Raw genomic sequence first — 25,505 nt, 5'->3', positions numbered from 1 at the left:
AAAAGGGAAATTGGCTCTATATAACTGGTGCAGCATTTAGTTTGGACATTTCTTTTTTAAATAAGGGGTGGGGCACTCATCCTAAATGTGGCCTCTAAACACCCTCTAGTGGGGAGAGAGACCAATGTATCCCTTGCGAATGAACCAAACTTTTGTCATTCATTCTGCAGCAACTTGCCCACTGTTTGAATTTAAATAGAGTCAGAATATAACACTTTTATTAAAAAGTGGAGATCCCACAGGAATGAACTTGTTATGACTGGCCCAAAGAGCAGGTCTCGCTCTGCAGGTCTTGCTCTGGCCAATGCCTGGATGGGAGACCACCTGGTGCTCCATGATGGAAGAAAGGTGGCATATAAATGTAAGGAAATAACCCAACTCATGCAATAATGATAATCTAAAGAGAGGGACATGCACTGAAGCTGAACATTGGTAGATTCTGGACAGATTAAAAAGGGCACTTCTTCACCCAGTTAAACTATGGAAAAATTCACTCCTATGAGAGACAGTGATGGCCACCAACCTGGATTACCTTAAATGAGGATTGGACATATTTGTGGAGGATAAGGCTATCAAAGGCTACTACCCATGATGCTCTGCCTTCATGGTTGGAAGCAGTTATGCTTCTGAGTACAGTGGTATCTCGGGTTAAGTACTTAATTCATTCCGGAGGTCCGTTCTTAACCTGAAACTGTTCTTAACCTGAAGCACCACTTTAGCTAATGGGGCCTCCTGCTGCTGCCGCGCCGCCAGAGCACGATTTCTGTTCTTATCCTGAAGCAAAGTTCTTAACCTGAAGCACTATTTCTGGGTTAGCAGAGTCTGTAACCTGAAGTGTATGTAACCGGAGGTACCACTGTACCAGTTGCTGGAAGCCACAGGAGGGGAGAGTGTGCTTGTGCTCAGGTTCTCCTTGCAGGTTTCCCACAGGCATCCGGTTGGCCACTGTGAGAACAGGATGCTGGACTAGATGGGCCATTGGCCTGATCCAGCAGGCTCTTCTTATGTTCAAAGAGATAAATTTGTACAGGTCTTGTGGTGTGGTTCCCCCACCCACCCCAATACTTCAATATACTGTGATGCACCAAGAAGCAATTTGGGAGATTGTGTTGGAGTTGGAGTAGAGGGGAAAAAAACTCATTTGTTTACTCCTCTCTAACATATATATTTCTGCTTGGCCTATCAAAGGTAAAAGCTAAAGGACCCCTGGACGGTTAAGTATAGTCAAAAGGCCATTTTGGGGTTGTGGCCCCCATCTCGCTTTCAGGCCGAGGGAGCCGACATTTGTCCACAGACAGCTTTCTGGGTCATGTGGCCACCATGACTAAACCACTTCTGATGCAACAGGACACCGTGACAGAAGCCAGAGTGCACGGGAATGGCGTTTACCTTCCCACTGCAGCAGTATCTATTTATCTACTTGCACTGGCATGCTTTCAAACTGCTAGGTTGGCAGGAGCTGGGACAGAGCAATGGGAGCTCACCCTGTCGTGCGGATTCAAACCGCCGACCTTCCAATTGGCAAGCCCAAGAGGCTCAGTGGTTTAGACCACAGCACCACCCGCTCCCCATGATTGGCCTATAACACCATTTTGCACACACTTTTAACACACCGTGCACACAAAGCAGATGGGCTGTATATCCATAGCCCTGTCACATAATCAATGATGGGCAGATCAGATGTTTGGAGCGGAGAAAAAGTACGGCTCCCTCTCCTCCCCCAAACAGCTGATTGGTGCTATTGTAAATTATTTGATGGGTCTACATGTATACTGCCCCGGTTGTTGGATTGCTGCTCACAGCATCTGTTCTCATGCATCATTGACTATCTGGCTAGGAATTTGGTCACAGAAGTCTGCACCTGTGCGCAAAGTACCTCTGGCTGGATCAGAGAAGAAATCTCTGTGAATCTAACAAAAGCTCATTACTATTTAATGAACAGCTGTGGAAGCTCACAGCAAAACACCGTTCTAGAGGAGAGAAGCTCCATACCATTACTGGTGGGCAATGCAGGCAGAGAACATGTGTTGAAAGCAGGTTTAATCCCCAGCATCTCCAGGAAGGGTTGTGAGGGACCTGTCTGAGCTAGATGGTCTTACTCAGGATACAGCAGATTCATGTGTCCTTAGGATCAGAGGCAGAGGAGCATTTTGGTCAGCAGCATGGAGCTGCATGATTTCTGACTTGTCAGGCACACTCAGCATGGGTGGAGGCTACTGATATTGGTCTGACTTGTCCAGTGGGATTACCGTTCAGTAGGCATGCATCTCATCCAGATGTCACTCTGCTTCTGCCCTGCAACCTTTGCCAAAAAGGACTCTTCAGTGACCACTTTCTACTTGCCACACCATTGCAGGTTGCTGCTGTGTTGTTGTTTTTTTAAAATCCTATAAATAAATGTTAACGTTCAGTTCTGTTTTTTTAAAAAACCAAAACACATTTATTACTCCACAAATGCAATGACTTTTCTGCAGATACCTGCCAAAATAAAAACAATCCCACAAACATATTGCTGTAACTGAAACGTCCTCGTAGAACAGACTGTTCCTTTTCATGCAGTAAAACTTACAGAAATGAACGAACCTTGTTTACAAAGATATTTTACAAAGTAAAATTGTACTGTAATAAACCGACAAAAGAATAGTCACTCTCAATCCCATCGGCATCTTAGCTTTCTATTGCCAACACAGGTGTTTTGCATTTGTTTTTAAATAGTACTTCTCTGAGGTTAATCCCCATGAATAGTTTGCATGTACAATGATGGCTCCTGCTGATAAACTCGAGAAGTGACTGACTGTAGCTCAGGTTGCACCAAGTGAGCTCCTAATTCAGAGATCTGCAAGCCCCATCTACTGCATTCATTAAACACCATATGATATATGGTTATCTCTCTCTCTCTCTCTCTCTCTCTCTCTCTCTCTCTGTGTGTGTGTGTGTGTGTGTGTGTGTGTGTGTTTATATCTTACCATAACGGTGAAATGTTCAGATGTGAGGGCCAAAATCACATCAAGATAACCTGAATGTGAAGTTGCCAGCTCACCTACAACACTAGAAGCTCTGCTACTATTTTACCTCCCAGGCTTCTCTTGCTAACTCTCCACCGTATTATTATTTTTTTTAAAAAAAAAACAACAACTGTGGTTGGCTTGCAGCCTTCCACCAAAGAAACTGAGGGTGGCATACATGCGCCCGGTCCCATTTTATTCTCACAGAAAGCCTGTGAGGTCAGTTGGGCTGAGACATAGGGACTGGCTGATTAGCCCCACAGCCAAGTTGGCATTGGACCCTACCAGTCAACACTTGGTCCACTGTACCAGAGCAGCCAGTCTGGTGCCTTCAAGATATTGTGGGATTTCAGCTCCCATTGGCCAGTCTGGCTGGAACTGATGGGAAGTTATAATCAAATGACATCTAGATTGTACTATGTGGGCTTTCTTTGCAATAGGCCTTTCCATGTGGTTGACCAAGTGGTATACATTTGACCAAGGTTCTGATTGTGGGCTTCTCACAGGCACCTGGCCACTTTGGGAAGAGGATGCTGGACTAGATGGAACTTCAGCCTGATCCAGCAGGGCTTGTCTCCTGTTTTTATTGTATGGCACCATTCCTGCTTCCATCAACAAGAATGCTTCTGTCCAAGTCTTGGTCCCTTTCAGCATTTACAGTGATTCACCATCAACAAGAGTGAGAGGCATTAACTCACATATTTACTGGTATGCAAAATTTACAGACAAATGATCAGGGCATGGGCTGCTTTTTGGACCTTAGCGCCCATCCCCATTGGAATGTTTTACAATAGCCACGGTCCACACCAAAGCGGATTTGATTACCTGCTTGTAACACAACAAATTCTAACTGCTGAAACAAGCCAGTTCTTCACTTGCTGACTGACGATTGATACCAATAACCATTGTGCTCAATATAAGCATTTATTTTAGAGTTATTTCTTAGAAACCACAGGTCCCTGTGATTGCACCCCACACGTATCAGGTATTATAGTGAAAAGTACATAGCTTTAGTAAAGTACATAGGAACAGGCTTTAAAAATACATAAATTCCTCGTCTAAAAGATTGTGCCTCAATCAAACCCTCGATTCCTCAAAGTCAGTGTGCTATATTGTGTATCAGGAATGCAGTACAGTATTGGCAGAATAAATGACTCAAGGACAGGGAGGAAGTGTAGCTTTCCTGGGAAGAAGGAAATCACCCTGCTAAATCACCCTGGAGATTGCAAGTCCACAAGGGGGACCTCCTAACAACTCCCAGCACCCTTAACAAACTACAACTCCCAGGATTCTTTGCTTAAAGCGGCACGGCACCAATTTAAAAGGACAGAGCAGATGTCGCTTTTCCATGAATCAAGTAGCCAATAAGAAGAAGAACGTCTATTAGCTCATTTTGAATGAAGATAATGTTTTTAGATGGTATCAGAGCTGTTGCTGTTGTTTTAAGAAAATCATGGCAGAATCTTCGACACAATGGTAGGTGCACAGCACACACTCCTTCCAAGAGTCCACTTGGAGGAAAGGATGAATAATTCAGCATGTTAAATCTGCGACGGATGAATTCATCACAGCAGAGTAACAGAGCAAGCAATTGCCAACCCACACTTAAGTGTGGGATTCAAGCTGGAGTATGTGTGCCGCGAAGTCTCTTGTGCTAATGCAGCTGAATCAGTTGACTAACCGAGTTGGCGCTTTGACTCTAAGCACTTCTGCTGGCATAGATGGCAACACCTGCAGCGTGATATTCCTGCAGTACCAGCGTAGCACCAGGTATTGTGAGACTGTGCTACCCCTTCCAAAAGTGAATAGAGTTTCATGGGGGGGGGGCTGCCATTCCCTTGGTTTGGGCTAGGGAGAGGAACTGATAGGAAAAACTTTGGCTTCTTTGAATACCCCTACACTGTACTCCACCAGCAAACTTGAATTTTGTTCTTCGTGAAATTTTGGTTGTGCACAATGCTCATTTCCTAACCAAACTCCACATAAAACTGTGGAAAAGGCAACTACGTTTTGGTTGTTGTCTGTACAAAATTGCTCCGCACCGGTTATGCCGTGTGCTACGTTTGTGGAAATTAAAATGGAAAGCAAACCATCGAGACCAAAAATATTCGTGGAAACCCCACGCTAAGGGAGTCGGTGTGAATTCCATGCAAATCACTGTTCCTTAGCAGTGATGGAATATAAAGGAACTTGTTACAGCACTGCTACAGAGGTAGTTGTAGCTTCGTAAGTAAGGCTGTAAATTGGTTCCTGTGTTCGTAGGACCTTGGTTCCAACCCTGGCATATTGGCCTGTAGCAGGCACCTCAATAAAACAGCAGGGCGAGGGAGAAATGTCTTGAAAGTAAAAGCATGCTAAGTTCACTTTCCTACAGGAAAACACAACTGGAATGCAAACATGGCAATCTCATAGACAGCTGGTAACAAACAGCTTTGAATTAAAACACTTACGATATTTATGTACAACACATATATTTACTGTCCTAGAACCAGGGGTTCTAAGCGCTTTTATCAGAGTAACCTAAAGCCCACTGGCAGTGCAATCCTATGTAAGTCTACTCAGAACTATGTCCCACTGAGTTCAATGAAGCTGATTCCCAGGTAAGTGTGAACAGGATTGCAGGATAGGGAAGAAAAGGGCTTCTGAAACATTGAAAAAGGCAATATCCACAGCTGGAGAAAACATCGGACCTCTCCTGTCCTCACAAGAAGTTGAGACAGACATCCTATGCAATACATTAAAATACACTTAGAATGACGCAGACAAAAAAAAGCGCATCAACGCATCACTTCCTGCATAACTAGGGCATTGCTTTATAGCTATCTCATCTACATCCAGCCAAACTAGTGCCCTGCTCCTTCATTATGAGTGAAGAAAACACTAACCTCTATTAATATGCTTGTAGCTTAAACAGCTCCTTGTTAAGTAAGGATAGCTTTGTGAAACAATTCGGCATGTTTAGGAAAACACTCTACCTTGCAGCAAAACCATTTTAAAATTCCATGCTGCAAAAACCCAGCATATCTGACCCTGGACAGGACCATTGGAAAAGATCCATTAATGCTGAGACTGGGCTCTCTGAAAATCATGTATGGCCGAGTTGTCACTGTATTGTCCCAGTTGAACATACAAGTATTTTGCAACTGCCACGGTCCGTAAGAACTCTCTAACGCTCTGAAAATACCAAGAGACAATCTTGCATGCATGAGCCTTAGCTGGCATATTAAGGATGGTCCCATAAAAGTGAGCTTCCAGTGGCTTCTGCCCCCTTTCCTAGTCCTCTGGGACCACTATGCATGCTTTCAATCTGCATTCTCTTGGACCTACACTGGAACTGGGTCTGGAACCCTTATCGCCTTGCCAATATCCTTCAGACCCCACTGTCTATCCCTGTGAAAAGAAAAGAGCAAAGGAAGAAATGGAACGGTTTTCACCAAAGTGTTGCATAGCAAAGTATTGGGTAAAAGAGGCGATCCCTTTCTGATGGGAAAAAAAATCCATGAGTTCTGTAAGAACTATGTGCCTCTGCTGCGGCTCTACAGTGTTGTTTTGTGTGACTCCTCTTCTTTTCTTCAACCAAGGTACTCAGTGTCCTGTCATCGGCTTGTCAGTGCAACCTGAGAATGATTTATTCAAGAGGTGCGCAAGCTCCCGGCCCCTTTGCCTCCTCTCCGTAGTCCTAGCTGCTGCCTGAGGAAGAACATACTGAGCTACACATATTCAGGTTGGAATTTTCAGATTCTGTTTCAGTCTCAGCTTCGTCGGTGGTTTCAGGAGGAGAAATGGACTCGTTCATTTGATCTTGGCTCCTCTTCAACCTGTACAAGAGAGACCGAGAGAGAAGGAAGGCTATCATGTCCGTGAGAAAACAAGGTTACGAAAGTGGTGCTTTGAGATGAAGCATGTGGTTTTTAAAATGGGGGTTTAAAATGTGTATATTTAGGGAGATTTGGTATGAGTTTCAAGCCCTCCCTTTTAGCTGATTGTGGCCTCTGGGGCCAGGACTTGTAAAAAGGGCATTCCTGAGGACATTTTGAGGGTTTACTCAGAGAATGCTGATCACTTTTAATTAATTTAATCAATTTAGAAACTCATTTCACATCACCTCCCATCGTGTTGCTTCTTGAAATGCAACCATGGAGTGGACAGAGAATCCACACAGCAGGTTATTTCTGTGAAATGAACTCCCTACCCTGTTTGAATGATTTAAATCATGCCAGCACAACTTGGGTCTAACACCCTTTTTTTCTAAAAAAAGGAACTTCATCTCAGGCCAAGCTGTCTGGTATTCTTCCTGCATTTCTGTCATTTTGCACAAATCTCTCTTTTTTTGAATTATGTATGATACATTCTTTGTTCAAGTTTCTGACATTTTGATTGCCTCAAAGTTGTAGGGAATTGTAAACTAGCTGACCTCAGGCTGTTTGTGCCGTATGCCACCCCCTCCTAATTAGAACATCCTTGTGGAATACTTTAAAAAATAAAACACCACAATTCACATTGCATTGTCACTTAGGTTAAAAATGATACTTGCATGATGAACAGAGGCATACATGCAATTTTTGTATATGAACAGTCATTAGTGCCATGATAGCTAACTGATTCAAAATATGGAGTAGGTCTGCTAGTAATAACAGTATCCCCGTCTCCCTCTTCACCACCAGGGGGCATCTATAGCATAAAGCAGCCTTCCCTAGCCAGATTCTCACTACAGTACATGTTTTAGACTATAATTCCCATCAGCTCAAGCCAGCATGACCAATGATCAGGGATGATGGGAGTTGTAGTCCAAAACATCTGGAGGACATCAGTTGGCTGGCATAAGGAGTTTAACTCTGCACCCAATTCAAATCCTGCTCAGTGGCTTGGGTGCTATGGTAAGCTAGCCTAAGGAAATTCATTGAAGGAAAGTCGTCTCCCCTTTGCACCCTCTCAGTACTTCCCAGTGTCCCAAGAAAAGCCTCCCAGGGGGAGGCCAGCATCTTCCTAAACTTACTTCTCTCTGTTAAAAATGACAAAATCTTGCTGAATTGCTTCCAGGCAATCCTGGAGGTAGTCATTTTCCTGATAAAAGAAAAGAAAACAGTTAACATGTACTTTTTGTCAAAATTTCCAAATGACATTTACTCAGGAGGGGCTGGTGGGGCGAGGCAAGTGTTCTCCCAGCCTCCCAATACTGTTGGCCACCGTCACTACAGAGAGGGGGAGTGGCAAGGTGCAGGGAGCCAATCGGACACACTTGCCACCATGTGCCACACTGCACTGAGCTCCCCACTCCACCCCACTCTCCTCCACAGTAAGCAGCAGCAGCCCACAGTGCTGGGAAACTGGGGGAACAGTGCATCTCATACTGGCTGCTCCCGAGTTGACTTATATAGCACAAATGCTAAGACCAACTTGGAAGCCTCTCTTTGGTTCCTTCATTCAGTTCTGCAATAATAATAATAATAATAATAATAATAATAATAATAATAATAATAATAATATTTATACTCCACCCATCTGGTCGGGCCTCCCCAACCACTTTGGGCGGCTTGCAACAGAACATCAAAACATGACAAAACATCAGACATTAAAAACTTCCCTAAACTGAGCTGCTTTCAGATGTCTTCTAAAAGTCAGATAGTTGTTTATTTCCTTGACATCTAATGGGAGGGCATTCCACAGGAAGGGCAACACTACCAAGAAGGCCGTCTGCCTGGTTCCCTGTAACCTCGCTTCTTGCAGCGAGGGAACTGCCATAAGGCCCTCAGAGCTGGACCTCAGTGTCCGGGCTGAACGATGGGGGTGGAGATGCTCCTTCAGGTATACAGGACCAAGGCCATTTAGGACTTTAAATTGTGCTTGGAAATGTATTGGGAGCCAATGTAGGTCTTTCAAGACCGGTGTTATGTGGTCTCAGCGGCCGCTCCCAGTCACCAGTCTACATAGCTATCAACGATTCCCTTTTTAAAAGGGAAATTCCCTTATTCCAAATAGGATTCCTCACAAGAAAAGGGAAAAGTTGACAGCTATGCCAGTCTAGCTGCCGCATTCTGGATTTGTTGTAGTTTCCGGGTCACCTTCAAAGGTAGCCCCACGTAGAGCACATTGCAGTAGTCCAGTAGCAAAGCAACTGGTGCCACATATCGCCTAAGGGAAGGTGAGTTCTCTGCCATTGCATTAACATGATTGCCTAATATGGTGGAGCAGAAGTGAGGAGCCTCAGGCCCTCCAGGTCTCCTTATTCAGCCCTTGGGACTTGCCCTAGCTCCCCACCCCCAGGCCAAACTTCCCTGCCCGGTTCTCCTCAACACCCTCATCCAAGTGGTAATACATAGCTCTGGCTTTTGAACTGTGATCGTAATCCTTGCTTGCCTAGATGCAGAGGAGCGTATGTAGAATCCTCTGACTTTTGCATGGCTGGAATGTAGCCTACTGTATACACCCACTGAGTCACACCCATTGCTCCACCTACTTCTCACCTCTGGCCCCACCCACTACCATGGGTCTGTGGGATGTTACCCTGGGACAGCCCCTTGGGCTGGTAAAGGTTCCCCCTAGAGGAATTAAATAAGAGAATGGTAGAATGCAAATGCCCTTTATTCTCACATAGCTGAAAGGAAAAACAGCACTGCCACCCTCTAGCAGAGACCAGTCTCTCATTCTTTGCAAAGTAACAGACCCCACAGTAACTCAGCACTCCATCAGTTTTTTGGGGGGTGAATTGCAAGGGGACACGTACCGATTGTGAGCTATCCTTGCTATTATCCCTGGATTTATTCTTTGCAAGCCTCTTCTTCTTCTTGTGCAGCGGCCTCGACTCCAGAATCATCTCTTCCAGCTCAAAGGTGGGGTCACAATGCAGACGGCCTTTCTGTTAAAACCAGACCAGGATATTGCCTCAAAGCCATGCGATTGACAAGCAAGGTAATTTGAGCGGCATGCCAAATTTGTTTGCAGAACAGAAAATCCCGGGCTTTCTCTTTCCCCCGCTTCGCAATACATAGGGATCAGGGACAGAAACAAATGTACTCATCTCTTCAACTTACGTTAGGCACAAATCCTGCCTCCACTTTCTTTTCGCAGATTTCGTCCCAGTCCACGTTAGATAAGTAGGAAGAAGTCTGGATGCTAGCTAAGCTTGAAAAGCGGTGCTCAGGGTTCACTGTCAAAAGCTGAAATAGCAAATGTTGAGCGATGAGACAAAGCTTGATTTTGATAGAACAGTACAAACCTGCCTTGATCTGGGCCAATTCCTAATACTACCTCTCTTACATGGCTATTGCATCTGCCTGAGTCTCACTAGAGCTGTTCAAGGGGGTGGGGACACAAAATCTAGTTTCCTGTTCATATTCATTCTAAAAATTTCATTCATTTTGTCTCCCATTTATTTGAATTGTGCCTTTTCCTTTGTTCATTCATTCCCCCATTTATTTCAGTGGAAGATCCACCTAGTCTTTTGCTTCCTATAACCCTGGTGGTTTCCATGTTTCCATTGGCCAATATTCTACTAATCCTGCACTGGTGGGATAAGCCACAGATCAGAGAGGACAAATGGCCCTTTTGTTATTGGTAGCATAAATACTAATCATGAGATGTACCGATGAAGAAGAAGAAGAAGAAGAAGAAGAAGAAGAAGAAGAAAAAGAAGAAGAAGAAGCAAAGCAATGCCACCTTCTTCACTGAACATAAGCCTATGTTCACAGATAACTCATCTTTATGCTAATCATCTCTTTATGAACCTGTTCAATGTTCAGCAGTGCATACCCTATTCATTTATTTTCAAAATGTAGACCCAGAACCCCTAGCAAAAAAACCCCATACAATATTAATAATGGCTGGCAAACATAAAGAAGAATGTTACACAAGACACAAGTAACATCCAAAACCAATTAACAAAATGTGCACCACGGAAACATTATAATCACAGATAGTTGAGGACAATCCCCCACAAAAGCTAAGAAATTAAGTAGATCCAGTCACCATTTTTTTTTAAGTCAACAAAATCAGTGCTCAACTTGTGATATAGCAAATACCTTTCTTAATAAAAAGGACCTGACCACACTGCAGACGAGGCTGGCCTTGCCATTAGGTGCCATCCTTCTAATCACAGTGGTCTGGTTCACACATTAAGCTAAACCATGGCTTATTAAATTGTGACTTAGTGTCATGTGTGAACCCAGTGCAGCAGCTTAACCATGGTTAACTGTGGTTAAACATAGCTCATTAAGGTAGTTGGTTTCTCAGCCTTGGTTAGCACTAATGATAGCTTAGTGTGGTGTGCAAACCCTGACCTTCCCCTTAACAATGGTTAAAGAGCCATCACTGTCCAAAAACTACAGAGCTATGAGCAAACTGTGGCTCTTCCTGGCTTGTGTTTCCTTTAATGGAGGAAGGAGGGCATAATAAACCAATATTTAAGTGATCATCTTTCAAACACTTCAACTTTAACTATGGTTTATAAACGATAGTTAACATTAACTATGGGTTGCATGTGGGACCCCTGTATGTGGAGCAAGTGCTCTACTTTTAAGGGAAAAAACTACACATTAGTGCTAAATGCACCTATGGGATTTTTTTTCTAAGCTAGGGATGGGCAATTGTTTTTCTGCATTGAAGCTCAGGAGAGAAGGGCTAAACCTCCTGTCCCCATGTGCCACAGTCATGATGAAAATTGGGACCTCCTGTTCCTATGATTAGTTGAGCATGCCTCCCCCACCCCACTTCTCCATGCTACACATGTAGTGTAAGATGTAGTTTGGTTCCTCCCATGTTTTGTGAGTTCTGATAAAGCACTGAAGCCAAACTTGAGGCTCACTGTATGGATCAAGCCAGTTTGGCAGAATTTGTATCTTCCAGCCATTTAACCCAACTCAGAAGTGTGGCACATGCCCCTCTCGGGTGGAGCCAGAGTGACTTCGGCAAGCAGGAAAGCAGCCGTCTGATTGCTTGAACGCTGCCAGTTAGCAACTCAACCAACAATTTCCATGCCACCATTCTAAGGCACAGGGGCTGGATGCGGCCCAATCGCCTTCTCAATCCAGCCCACGGACGGTCCAGGAATCAGCGTGTTTTTACATGAGTAGAATGTGTCCTTTTATTTAAAATGCATCTCTGGGTTATTTGTGGGACATAGGAATTCGTTCATTATTATTTTTTCCAAAATATAGTCCGGCCCCCCACAAGGTCTGAGGGACAGTGGACCAGCCCCCTGCTGAAAAAGTTTGCTGACCCCTGTTCTACAGCTTCACCGAAAAGGGAATCTTAATATGCCCTTTAAAGTTAAAGGAATGGTAGTTAACACTAATTATGATTACACGCTGGCCAGATCCTTTGCAAAAGCATGTAGAAAACTGCTTTATATTGTGTGCTTACATAATTTGTTCAATGTTATTTTCTGCTATGGCTATATTCATTTTTTTCTAGATGATGTTTGTTTTTAAGACTGGGCTGTGTTCCTACACAAATCCAGCAGAGGGCATCTGTGCTCTTGTTGATCAAGTTTCAATGGAATTGTTTCATAATGGAACTCCACTTAAAAATCAAACTTTAATTATGTATATTGTCCACCTGCCATTGGGTTACACTGGAGACGCTCAATTGCTATTACTTTTGGGGTTATGCATTTTTATATATATTTTTAACAGGATGCTGAAATCTAGCTTTTTAAAACTATCCAACATTTATAAACACAGAATGACAAGTTTCCTCTCTCACGGAAATAGGAAAACGTTATTTAATGAGGCACATATTACTTGGTAACTGTTACTGAAAAATGAACATGAGTTTCTTTATCTGAGTGCAAGGGGCTATACAGAAAAGCCACTGGAAGCCTGCATTGCCTCTAGGATATTACAGGTGGAGCCAGCAACAGAATGCTGTGACATATCCTTATCTCCTAACAACAGGACTCAAGGTTCCAGCCAGCCAGCCAGCCAGCCAGCTGTACTACAGGACATTCCATTCCATCCTAACACCAGGTTTTTTCATTCTTTTTTTCCAAATGACACTTGACAGCCCATGGCTACTGAGCATGCCCGGTTCTCCTTTGAAGGGTTCTGTTTTTGAAATTTGTCTAGACTTGTGAAACTCTTGGGGTTTTCCTGAGCACATTCCCTCTTCTTTCCCATCACTGCCCCCCTTTTGTAGCTCCAATGCTGTCAGCACTCAGCACCTATATTCACTATTAGATAGAGTGATAATTCTGACAAACTACTAGGCTTCGAAACACCCGCACTCTACCCCAAACAAGAAGTTGCAATAATTGGCTACTGTTTTCCATGCAGGAATAATGATCATGCTAATGCTGAATTCTGTACACACCCAGATATTCATATCAGTTATCTCCTTCATTTCAGTTGATGAACCTGATCTATAACATGGGAGCAGTTCCTCCAGGGAAAGGATGGCGACAGGGCTTGCAGGTAAGGGCATTCTGGATGTACATCAGAACTTGTTCACATGTAAACAATTGCTCTGTTAAGTAATAATAATAACCACAGCTTCTTACTAACACTTATTAGGGCTGTGCAATGGATTGACTCAAGGCCCAAAGCCCAAAGCCCAAAGCCAAGTCAAGCTTTAAAAAATAAGGGACCAACTGGGTGGTTGCATTATTCCTTCCCCCGAAGCAGCACCATGCAGGATTGGATCCGCTTGCTGTTAAGTGGGAGGATCCAATCCTGTGCAATACTGGTGTACCCCCTTCTAACTGTATTTTGAAACCCCATTTTAACCGTATGTTGATGTAGCATTTTTTTAAAAAACAAAGCAAAAACCTGTAAAATCCCTTAGCTCTGCCCCCAAATTGCTTTGGGGTGGATTTGGGGCAGGGTGGGTGGTGTACAGGGCAAACCAGTCTGATCCAGGGTCCACAGAATGGGGCCGCAGTGTAGATCTTGTGTGGGGCATGTCCATGCACAGTCCTAATGTTTATGAGTGAAAAAATATAACCTAATAATTAATGGCTGGTAATATTTAAACCTTGCAAAGAGAACAGCTGTAAATGAATTCGAGTCACACCAGAAAGCAGATCAGGAGCTGGAGGATCACCTCACTTGTCTATTTCATAGTCGTTTCCTTAGCATGCTAATTCCACGAATCTCAACGATGGCCCCCAGTTTAGAGCAGCCTTTGCTAACCTGGAGCTCTTCAGATGGTGCCCCTGAGACTGATGGGAGTTGCAGTCAAAAACATCTAAAGGGCACTAGGTTGGTGAAAGTTTACAGCATCCATTAGGTTGGACATTGCTATGGTCCTTCTCTAGAGGGAGTGGCACATAATCTGGATTGAGAAGCCTCTGAGCAAAGGGGCACTGCGAATATTGTTCCAAGCAGAGTAGCTCTGCATTCAAGTCCCAGAGATCCATAGCTTGCTTCCGGGCATTGCACTGGAAACAATGCACAGGGTGCCATCTGTCTGGAGGCCAAGCAATCACAGATACATGTGTGCAGCAACATGCAGGCAAGTCAGCATGAGCACGTCTCTTTGGATCAAGGCCCTTATTATTTGCATGGTGTTAATAAATAATTGCAACCCTTCCCAGATAGATAAGTTATTTACCTTTCTTAATAAGGCGACCGTGTCCTTTGACCATCCTGTTACGTACTGGACACTCACAGTGCTGAACAACTGAACTAAGGATTCCACGGGGCTGTTAGAGTGGATGTCATAAGGCCTCTGAGAAAAAGAAGAAAAAAGATATTGAAAAACTGGGGGGGGGGGGTGGAATCCCAGGCTTACTTCTGAGTAACATGAAGCACTGAAATAATGCCAAACTATCTTTTTTAAAGAGGGACATGGGTGGCGCTGTGGATCGACCACAGAGCCTAGGACTTGCCGATCAGAAGGTCGGCGGTTCGAATCCCTGCAATGGGGTGAGCTCCCGTTGCTTGGTCCCTGCTTCTGCCAACCTAGCAGTTTGAAAGCACGTCAAAGTGCAAGTAGATAAATAGGACCGCTTCAGTGGGAAGGTGAATGGCATTTCCGTGCGCTGCTCTGGTTCGCCAGAAGCGGCTTAGTCATGCTGGCCACATGACCCGGAAGCTGTACGCCGGCTCCCTTGGCCAGTAAAGCGAGATGAGTGCCACAACCCCAGAGTCGGTCACGACTGGATCTAATGGTCAGGGGTCCCTTTACCCTTTACCTATCTTTTTAAAACACTAAAGAACAGGATACCCATCCACGGAGGAGCTCATATGCCATCACTCCCAGGGACCACCAGTCAACTTCGAAGGAGTAACCAGTTCCACCATTCAGAAAGGAATGAAAGATCTCTGGAGCTGAAAAGATAAAGATGGGGGGACTCTGTTGAATGCCTCCATCCATTTTGGCTTTAGTCAGTAGCAGGCAGTGGAGCAGAACAGAGCAGAATGGGCTGGCATTGCTCATCTGGCTTCCCAATGCAGGGATCACTGACAGTAACCAAAAGGGAGAGGGGAGAGGCAGGAGAGAGGTTGGGGCAGGAGCAGCAGTCGGGGTATTTGATTGTCTCTGCTGCTGCACCCACAATGCGCCAACCTCCCTGCGGCCTGGCCTATTCTCTTATTGGTTACCGGCTATGACCTTCATGCTGGGAGGCCAGATGAGAATACCACCCCACTGGTTGCTACTGGTTTCTATGAAACTGGCTGTAAACTAACAGCTCATTCCTGTAAATGTCTATTCGGAAGTACACCCCGCTCATTTCAGTGGAATTTACTGCCAGGTTTAGTGGGTACAGGACTGCAGTACTATTGAAACAAGAATAAGATACATAGCTCTGAAAATGTTTTTCCTCAAAGGCTTGGGGAGGGGATAGGTTGTTTTCAAGCTCAAATCAAGCTGCTCATTTTGACCTTTAAAGTTTGGCTTAGGACCTAGGGACGTCAAGGGCTCTTTTCTTCCGTATGTACTTGCCCACATGCTCCAGTCATCAATGGAAGCCATACTCAAGATCCGTAGTTACCAGAAGCAGGACATTCTCTGTAGTCACACCCACTGGACTAATTTGTGCAAATGTGTGAGCTCCCAGAGAGGAGCTTGCAGCTGCTTTTCTCCTCCCTGGTCATGCCATGCTGAGCTAAGCCAAGCTTTGGTTTAGGGTGTCTTCTGAACCATGAGTTGCAATCAAGAATAAACCTTAACCGCAAGCCCGGGTTTGGCTGTCACACTTAAGCCAAACCTTGGTTTAGATGCTGCTCTGAGCTAAAAGGACAGGAAGGAACAAAGTGGCTGGGAGTCCATGTCCCACAGACTGGAATACTGTGACGTACAAACCAGATCACTCCATGAGACACTGTCAAATGAGATCCAGGGGCGTTTCTGTTTACAGAGGCAGCTAAAACTTTGCTATTTACTCAAGTGTTTGACTGAGTCCTCTTCTTTTTTTTCAGTCCTGTTATTTAAAGTGCTGTTTTTAATTGTGTCTGAAGGGATTTTTTGCTTGATGTTTTTGGATTTTGTATATTTGCTGGTTGTTCAGGGGGAAAGTGTTTTGCCTGAGTTTCTGCACCATTAATAAAAGATCTTGTGGTGGTCAGTTCTAACTGGCACAGGGGGAAAGCTACACAGGGAATCCTAAACAGTTTTATGTGGGAAGAAAATGATAAAATATGTTATTATTTAAAACTGGCAAGGTTTGGCTTACCCATATACGGCTTAGTCCCAGCTAACGCGGTTGCTCTTTCACCATCACGGATGATTGTTGCAATATTAAAATCTGTTAGGTGTGCATGGCCTTAAAAGGAAGAAAACCAGCACAGATTTTTAGAATGAAAACCCAAAGTGTCCAAGTTGTCCAGAAAGAAACTACTTCAGAGGACAACATTAATGCATGTAGTCACACCATCCCCAAATATTTTCTGTAGCTGGCTGGCAAGCAATATTAGCTCTTATTAAGATAAATAAAGCTGCTCTATAAGAATTATGTCTGGCTATTAGGCATTATGCACAGAATCTGGTGTTTGCTGTAGAATTCAGCGTGCTAAAAAAACTCAGTTTTCATTTTAAAACACAAGTTTCTAGTCCTCGTGAATTCAGAAAAAAGTGTGGGCACATATTGATGACATCTGGCAAATCCACCATTGAAGGAAGATTGCACAGGCTTTCTAGTGGTTTGGAATGAGGCTTCTTTACACCAATAAGCCACTCTTCCACAATTTCCCCAGTGTTCTCTGTTTTCCATTTGCCTCATCCCGGTAAAAAAAATTCTAGAATCATCAAAAATCTGGATCTTAGAAGCAGAATAGAACTTAATCCAAAACATGGTTGCTTAGGCATATTGATTTCAGTCGGTTTAAGTAACCTTACTCTGTGTTCCATGTGGTTTATGTTATGCAAATAAAACACCTACATCTTTATTATGCATACATATAAAATATTTGAATTTTCTTAGCGGAAGCTTGCAGATGATAACAGCAAATTAGGACTTGGGAATAAGGATCCACAAAACTTGCCTAGATTTGGAATTATTTTTCATTATCTTATGAATTCAACCTGTACATCAATACATTTTAAAAAGGGAGGGATGCTCCATCAAGACTTTCTAGAATTTGTTTTTTAAATTCCAGATTAATATATATCAGAGGAAGAATAATACAATCTTAAGTAAATCTAGAATTGTGAAGCACCTCTGCATATTGCACTGTGAACTAGTTGTGGTAATTTTAGTATAGAAGTTCTTATTCTGATCCATTGAGATTTTTTTTACAATGGGTCAAGATGACAACTTGGTATTTTGGCCAACTTATGGTATGTAATTTAGAAAACTGTACTCCTGCGTCAATATGCTCTGCAACAGGCATCACTTTCATTTAACTCTTTTCCTTGGCATCACTAGCAAAAGGACATGCTGTTCCCAGGATTCTCCTTAGAACAAGAGTAGGAAAAACCCAGCTTGCTTGAACCTCTTCTCTGTTGATAAACTAACGCATAAGCTACAGGACTTTAAATGCATGTAGGCTTATACATGTATACATGTAGGACAAAAGCTTTTAAGAAGACTGGGGTCACAGTAGGCCAGACCTTTGCCACTTCTCTTTCTTGGCTTGTGAAAAGCTACTTGATATGGGAATGTGCTGCTGCCTGAGTGAAAAAGAGCTGAAGACACCACCAGGGGGACACATGAACAAATCATCCAGCCGTCGATTGCAAACCATTAGAATCACACATTGCATGAATTCATTCAAGTGCCATCAAATCAAAGCTCACGCTGAAAAGGATGAAATGTGCCACCCTCTCTATTTGGTTCTTGAAGGAGTTTCATTACAGAGAAAAGATGACTCAGACTAAATATAACAGAGCCCGTGTTTTTAAATGTGGTTCTACCAAAGTCATGTAAAGCTGGGTCTGGGATTGGCATTTAAAGCTCCCAAAGGCAGGAGGAGTTGGACTCTCCTCCCCACTGTCTTCGCACCCATTTAGCACATTAGATTTCACAGAGGGACACAAACACTGCAGTACTCCTGGTTGGGAAAGTACAGCTTTTAACGGTTGAGGTCTGCCATCCATCCCTTGTAGTTGGAGCCCAAGATACATCCTGTAGTCTGCATAGTCCCATGGCAGATAGGGATGGGTGAATCTTGCAGTTTCAGTTCTCATTTTTCCCATCTTAAATTTGGTTCTCTGTATTTAGGTAGCAAATCATCAACGTTTTACTCTGAATTTTTCCTAGTAAACACATTGCAGCTTTGGCTAACATACTCACTTTTGCAAGCAATTTCCCCTAATACAAAACATTCCTGTATTTTATTTTCTGTTTTTCCAACTAAGTCTCCTTCTCCAAGCCCTTAGAGACAAGGGGAAAGGAAGCTGAATACAGTAAGACTGGCAGGCTTCTGCGAATCTGTTGCAGCTTCTGTCCCTACCTCTTCCTCAGCTGACTGTCCGACATCTTCAGTGTTTTCTGCCTCTTCTTCCTCTCACCCACTGAAGCCTGCTCCTTGCTTCAGCATCCAACCATTCTGCCCACAGCTTCATCCTCTGATCTGTCTTCCGTGACCCACCACCACTCCCCTGGCTCAAAGCCTTCCTCTTCTCGAGCTTCCCTAGTGGGTTCTCCTGCTGAAGCCTCTCATAATCTCATCGTCCAACCAGTTCCTGACAGGCCAACATCCCAAACCTTACATATGGATGGCAGAACTCCAGGAAAGCAACCTACATGTGGTGATATGTTTACGCTCTGAATAACTCCTGCTCTAAAGCTGTGCTGCATTCATAGGATCGTTGATAAAGACACAGAGCCCCACATGAGGATGAGCACCAATACTTGTAAATGCTATAGTGGAAGTGGAAGCCTCTGCTCCGATGAAGCTCCATGTGGATGTCATAGGAAGATGCCTTCCTATCATCTACACAGTTCAGTAAAGAGTATTCCGTAACCACACTGACTGGATGTGGCTCTTAAAAGTTTCAGGTGAGGGTCTTTCCCCAGCCTGGGGATCGAACCTGGAATCTTTGGTCTGCAAAGCATGTGATCTACCACTAAGCCACAACCCTTATCCTCTCAAAACTAAGCAGAATTATGGACTTTTCCTTTATTCCTGGCTTGCCAACCAGAAATTTAATCACAGCAAAACACTTTATTCTTGCCTCTGCCTACCCATAGATGTCAAAACTTCTTTTTAAAAATAAATAAATGTATAAATATGTACCTTTGTGCAAGGTTTCTATATCAGCAGAGGAATTACATATCAGCTGCACTTATGAAAAAGCTTTCCGGAATGAGTAATAGTAGCTACCAGTCAATGTCAATTACCACTAATTCTTCATTGAAACAAGTCTTGACGGCAGATGAACGGAATCGATTTGCTTTCGATCCAATAACCTTCTATTTATCATTCACAACCACAGAAATGCAGTATAAATAGGAAAATGTAAATGAATGCAAAAGACAAAAAAACACCAGGGGGTGAAGACTATTCAAAGGCAGAAGCAATAGAGATAATTAGCAATTTCCCCCATACCTTGTTCATCAAGGAGAATATTGTCTGGTTTCACGTCTCTGGAAAGCAAAAACAAGCATTTATGCACAAATTGGAAAAGGCACATGCAAAATGCCTCATGAGCCTACCAAACAGTGGGTTGTTGTTGTTGTTTTGAGATTTCAAAAATATTGCCCAATGCAATTAAACAAGACGGTGGGGTGAAACTCACAGAGGAAACTTGATTTGGAAAACACACACCTTAGAACAGGCTCAATAAACAAAAGAATGCTATGTTCTGAACACAGCCTGAGATTAGATCCAGTTTTCTCAGGACCTAAGAAGAGGCAACAGAGATTTGTGAATGGATCTCCCAGTTCCTTAAATGTTATAATATAGCAGAGGAGTGGTGGGAGGCACCAGCAGGGGAACCCCCAAGGTTATCCTGCATGGGAAGAAGGTTCAGAGCCAGGATATTGTTGGTGGGATGACAATGAGTGGGAAGAGGAAGAGGAGGGGACAGACTGGGAGGAGGAGGAGGTGTCAGAAACTGAAGAGGCAACAGGGTTTACTGAGCAGGAAGATGCTGGGGCAGAGAGCAATTCAGACTTGGAGGAAGGAAGCAGAGATGAGTCAGGCTGCTGAAGAATCCAGGGATTCTCCCTTTCCTGAAGTGACCAGCTCTCCTCCCCTCCCCCTCTCCCCAATCTCCCAGAACACCAAGAGGAATGAAGTGGGTGGAGCAACAAGAGACAAGGCTATAGAGTCTTAGGCTTTGGGGGAAGGAACCAGGGGAGGAGTGTTGGAGAGTGGTAGGAAAGTGGGGACCTTCAGGTCTCACAACTATCTCATTGGGGCAAGACCTACTGGGAAGAGTTCCTGTGATCACTAGACCCGTTCTGTTTTTATTTCTTTGAATAAAGAGTTGACTTCGCCTACACCGGTGTTTTTTATTGCTGACCTACTCCTTACCCCAGCTCCTGACATTTACTCAGGGGTGTAGCAAGGGGGATGCGGTAGGTGCGGTCCGCCCTGGGTTTCCTTACTCAGGGGGGTGACAAAATGGTGGGCAGCACTCACTGTGGGGCCTGCAGCATGCCCGAGCCATGTGTCTCTCCTGGGAGTGACACGGTGGCTTGAGTGCCCGCAGGCTCTGCACTGCCCCAGTCTGCCCGCTGCCTCCCCCTCAGCTGTAGGGTGGCTGAGTGGGAGGAGGCAGGCAGACTCTTTGGAGGCACCCAATCGGCTTGCTCCATCGCTGCATTTACTGCCAATATTTATTGGTCAGTTTTCTTGCCGAGATTCCACCTAGCTGAATCCAGGACTGTGCATCTGCTCTGGACAAATCCCACATCTCAAACCAAATTGGGCCAATTAAAACTCCAATTAAATATGTGGTCAGGTGATGAGAGGGGGGGAGAAAGAGATAGTGCAGGTGAAAGTCTCTACCTAGATCTCCTCCTTTCCCTCACATATTTTTAATAGCCTAGTGCTTTGCCAGGCCCCTGATTCAGCTCAGGGCCTGGATCAGACCCAGATCAGGGCAGGCATGGAACCATCTGGCCGAATGTGGGGGTGGGGACTTGCACTAGCTGCAACCAGCTCAAAAGCTCTCTCAAAGGAGCCTGATTTGTTTGATAGCTGTGCCAGTTCCCAACAGCTGGGAATAACAGATTGTGCTGTTACCTGTGTATAATATGCTGACTGCGCAAATAGTCTAAAGCTGATGCCATCTCACAGATATAGAGTTTCACCGTTTCCTCAGTGAACTGCACGTTTTGCTGGAGATGATAACGTAGGTCACCACCCAGGAGTAAATCCACTACCATGAACATGTCCTCTTCATCCTGAAACGAGTACCTGTGGAAAATTAACAAAGGTGAGTTGGGCAAACTGTGGACTTACCCATTCAGATTTCACAGATGGTGCTACCAAATGAGAGGCCTGTTTTCCCACTTCACTTACCCATGCACCTGCAAAGCAGGAACAATAAGTAGGCATCTTCAATATTTATATGTCTAAATATAACCCGTGAATTTCTCTGAGTCTCTTTTTGTCCATTGCCATCCTATATTTGCTCTAGATAAATCAATTTTGTTATTTTGTTTTGCTGATTATATGAACAGGTCCCTGTTTCATATCTTGCAAGGAGCAGCTGTCCCAGTTAATTTTACCTTGCTCATATAATCCCCGCTTCTATATCTGGCACAGTCACATGGCTTCTGTAATATGATCATTCCACACTCATTTTTTCCCAGGCATAATCAATAATGTACCAGAATATCAAGCAGGCTGTCTCTTTTCATTATTAAACAAAAACCAGTGCCATCAATGCAAATGATTCATTGGCAAGCTGGAGTTGCTGCTATCTAGCCTCTTGATGATCTAGGAGTTGAAGGGCATCCCGGGCCTGCAGATATTCTTTATACAGTCGTACCTTTGTTTTTTAACAGAATGCGTTCCAGAAGTCCGTCCAACTTCCGAAACATTCGGAAACCAAGGTGCGGCTTCCGATTGGCTTCCGATTGTGCAGGCATGCCAGACACAATAGCAGAAGCCGCATCAGACATTCAGCTTCCAAAAACATGTTCAAAAACTGGAACACTGAATTCTGGGTTTCAATCATTCGGGAGCCGAAAGGTACGAGTTCCAAGGCATTCTACAATCAAGGTACAACTGTACTGGACAATGTAGAGCTGAGCAATGGTTAAAAGTGGAAGCCAGTGGGCAACAGAGACTCACTATGGAAGGATAGAGCATCTTGATGATGATGTAAATGGCTAGGAAACAGGGGTTAAAAAAATGGAAGTGGCTCCCTGGGTGAGACAGAGTCGCTATGCAACCTTCCCAGCAGATGGGTCATTGCTGCTCATTGGGAGGGTGAGGGTGAAGGTGGGAGGGGCGTTGGCCAATCCAGTGCCCTTCCCTTGTCCCTGCCAGTAAGCAACAGAGACCGGCTTGCTGGGAAGGTAGCAGAGTGGCTCTGCCCCACCTGTCAAGCTGCTTCTGTGAAAAACTAGGGCTAGGCAAAGCCACTCAGGGGACACCCAACTTGGATCAATCCCCAAATCTTTTTTTTCCCCAACGGGTGTCCTAACATTTAATTAGAGTTTTTAAAACAGTTATCCCTCTGAACCTACTAGTAGTGGTAGTATGGACTTCTAAATGCTACTTTTTCTTTGCTGCTGTCTAAGGACTCTGCTGTCTCCTGTTATGTATTATGGCAATTTTGAAAACCAGACCTTGCATACTGCTGTGTCCCCAAACCCGCTTCTTCTAAGACTAACATGGTCCTAGGCACAACTGATGGAACAGAATCACCTCCCACCCTTCCCTAAAATCAATAAAAGAAAATAAGAGATTCACCAGAGATTCACCAAGAAGGCATGCTCAATTTCCTGCAGGATCTCCAGTTCTCTGAACACATTTCGAACCTCATCCCTTTCAACGCACTGCTGTTTATTCATGTACTTCATGGCATACATCTTCTCTGTATCTCTCTTTTGTACAATGCACACCTTGATGTCACCAAAAAAAGAGAAAGTGGCATTTAGATTCCTATGTTTCAATTCCCTTGGTTTCCCAGCTGTTGCAGCATTGTGCAAGCGATTTTCATGGTCACAGAGGACATGGTTGCTCCTGATCATGTGGCCTGTCTCAGCAAGCCAGGCATGTGCAGTTGATCCCTGCCACAGAATTAGACTTTTAGCATGCACTCTGTAACAACATAGGTTTCCAGTAGTTGGCAAAATGTCCAGTAGTATTTGCTCACAACCAGTTTGCTATGGGCAAGGAGCTGATATGCAGCACTACCAAATAGCCATCACACTTGCAGAAGCTATGAGAATTATCCCTAAGTGCTCATAGGAAATACTTTGCAATCCAATCAAAATCCTGGGGAAATTGGCAGTAGCAGAAAATTGCAGAGTCAAGCACATCATCACTCAGGAAACATTATGTATAAGTGCACAAAATTCTGAGGGAAAATGAATTCAAAGTCTGTTCCCTGTCAAAAGATTGAATACTCTAAAAAAGAAAAAAAAGTCAACATCTGATAATGTCACTTTATCAAGTGGCAAAAGGCACTGGATCTATAAGCATGGCATAGATATGTGTGGCAGATTCCAAGCTGCACTGGACTCCAGTATCATTAAAAGCCTTTGTTGGGAAGATGTCCACAAGATGAACACAAGAAAATGTACACTAGGTTTAGGATTAGAGTTTTCCTTCTCCTAGATGGGCTACCTTCCCAGGTTGATGAGCCCTGTCAGCCTCTTAAAGGTAAAGGGACCCCTGACCATTAGGTCCAGTCATGGACGACTCTGGGGTTGCGGCGCTCATCTTGCTTTACTGGCCAAGGGAGCCGGCGTACAGCTTCTGGGTCATGTGGCCAGCATGACTAAGCCGCTTCTGGCAAACCAGAGCAGCGCACGGAAACGCCGTTTACCTTCCCGCCGGAGTGGTACCTATTGATCTACTTGCACTTTGACGTGCTTTCGAACTGCTAGGTTGGCAGGAGCAGGGACCGAGCAACGGGAGCTCACCCCATCGAGGGGATTCGAACCGCTGACCTGATCGGCAAGTCCTAGGCTCTGTGGTTTAACCCACAGCGCCATCCGTGTCCCGGAAGCAGACAAGCAGAAACCACCTTCTTGACTGTTGGACTCACTGTTGGTCTCATCCACCAGAGCCTATTTTCACATGCACATTAATGGACTGCTTTAATGCTGCTCTTTTAATATTCCGGGGTTTTAATGTTCTTGTTTAGATATTTTTGTTTTAATTTGTTTTTGCAAGCTGCACTGGGGACCTGTTGGAAGGGCGGGTGGAATAGAGGCAGGGAGGGGATGCCACCAGAAAGAGGGGCAGATAAATCTTTTTATTTAGAGAAACCAGGGGCCTTCTATATTCCAAGCAGGTTTTCTACAAAACAAACCTAAAGGGTTGCATTTCACTTACTTGAAATGTAGGACTGCACATAGAATCAATCCAGCAGATTTTTAAATGGCTGCATCTGGCTAAACTCCACCTGTACTTCGTCCTTCATACTACTACATAAACTCTGCAGTTCGTCAGGCAGAAACATCTACTCGTATTAGCCAATTAATTCCATTAACGTCCAGGCAACCAAGTCGATATGTGCTGCCCTTGAGATGCTTTTCCGGGAATCAAAACTAATGCTAGCAGTTGCGGGTATCAGGAAGTTCATCTGGCTTTATAAATAAATAAGTAAATCTTGTGCGGAGAGCTGCAAAACTGGTGAGCTCCAATTATTATATTCCCTAGCAAACGTTTTACTTTGGACTGTGTTTTATGTCTTCCTAGGCCCCTTTTAAGCACTAATGAAACACTTAATTACAAGGTAACTATTTGGAAATGAGTGGATGACAATTCTATATCAGGCACAATTACATCAGTCTTCTTTTAATTAGCAGATGTGCTTATGCTTATGAAGCAGTGCGTGCCTCTGAAAATTAATCTGACAGTTCATTCATGCACGTTGCTCATCAAGAAGAAGCAAGCTGAACGTGACCTGAAGGTAACATTGGATGAACAGTTGGAAAATATTCATTTGCCTGCTGAAGTCAACAGTGAGAATGAGACACAAATGTGCAGA

General features: G+C 44.1%; 1 protein-coding gene across 2 annotated transcripts in view; it reads right to left on the bottom strand.

The window, feature by feature from the left end:
• Positions 1-2,412: 2,412 nt before the first annotated feature.
• STK32C (serine/threonine kinase 32C) overlaps positions 2,413-25,505 on the bottom strand; it is a 165,084-nt gene continuing 141,991 nt past the window's right edge. Inside the window, exons 3-12 of one of the 2 annotated variants that reach the window (XR_014564894.1) lie at positions 23,255-23,406; positions 21,575-21,748; positions 19,931-19,968; positions 16,615-16,704; positions 15,133-15,268; positions 14,550-14,764; positions 10,037-10,162; positions 9,730-9,861; positions 8,002-8,069; positions 2,413-6,823 (exon numbers count right to left, since the gene is read on the bottom strand). Coding sequence is in view for 1 of the 2 variants with exons in the window: in XM_083741104.1 (XP_083597230.1) it covers positions 6,685-6,823; positions 8,002-8,069; positions 9,730-9,861; positions 10,037-10,162; positions 14,550-14,666; positions 15,165-15,268; positions 16,615-16,704; positions 19,931-19,968; positions 21,575-21,748; positions 23,255-23,406 (1,140 nt within the window). In the remaining variant the exon portion in view is untranslated. The remainder of the gene's footprint in view (positions 6,824-8,001; positions 8,070-9,729; positions 9,862-10,036; positions 10,163-14,549; positions 14,765-15,132; positions 15,269-16,614; positions 16,705-19,930; positions 19,969-21,574; positions 21,749-23,254; positions 23,407-25,505) is intronic. The other variant, XM_083741104.1, reaches the window with a different exon arrangement.

The sequence above is a fragment of the Podarcis gaigeae genome (genome assembly GCF_964106915.1).
Source record: "Podarcis gaigeae genome assembly, chromosome: 5".
Taxonomy (NCBI): Eukaryota; Metazoa; Chordata; class Lepidosauria; order Squamata; family Lacertidae; genus Podarcis; species Podarcis gaigeae.
The sequence above is the reverse complement of the archived record's forward strand: the minus strand, read 5'-3'. Positions and strand labels throughout refer to the sequence as shown.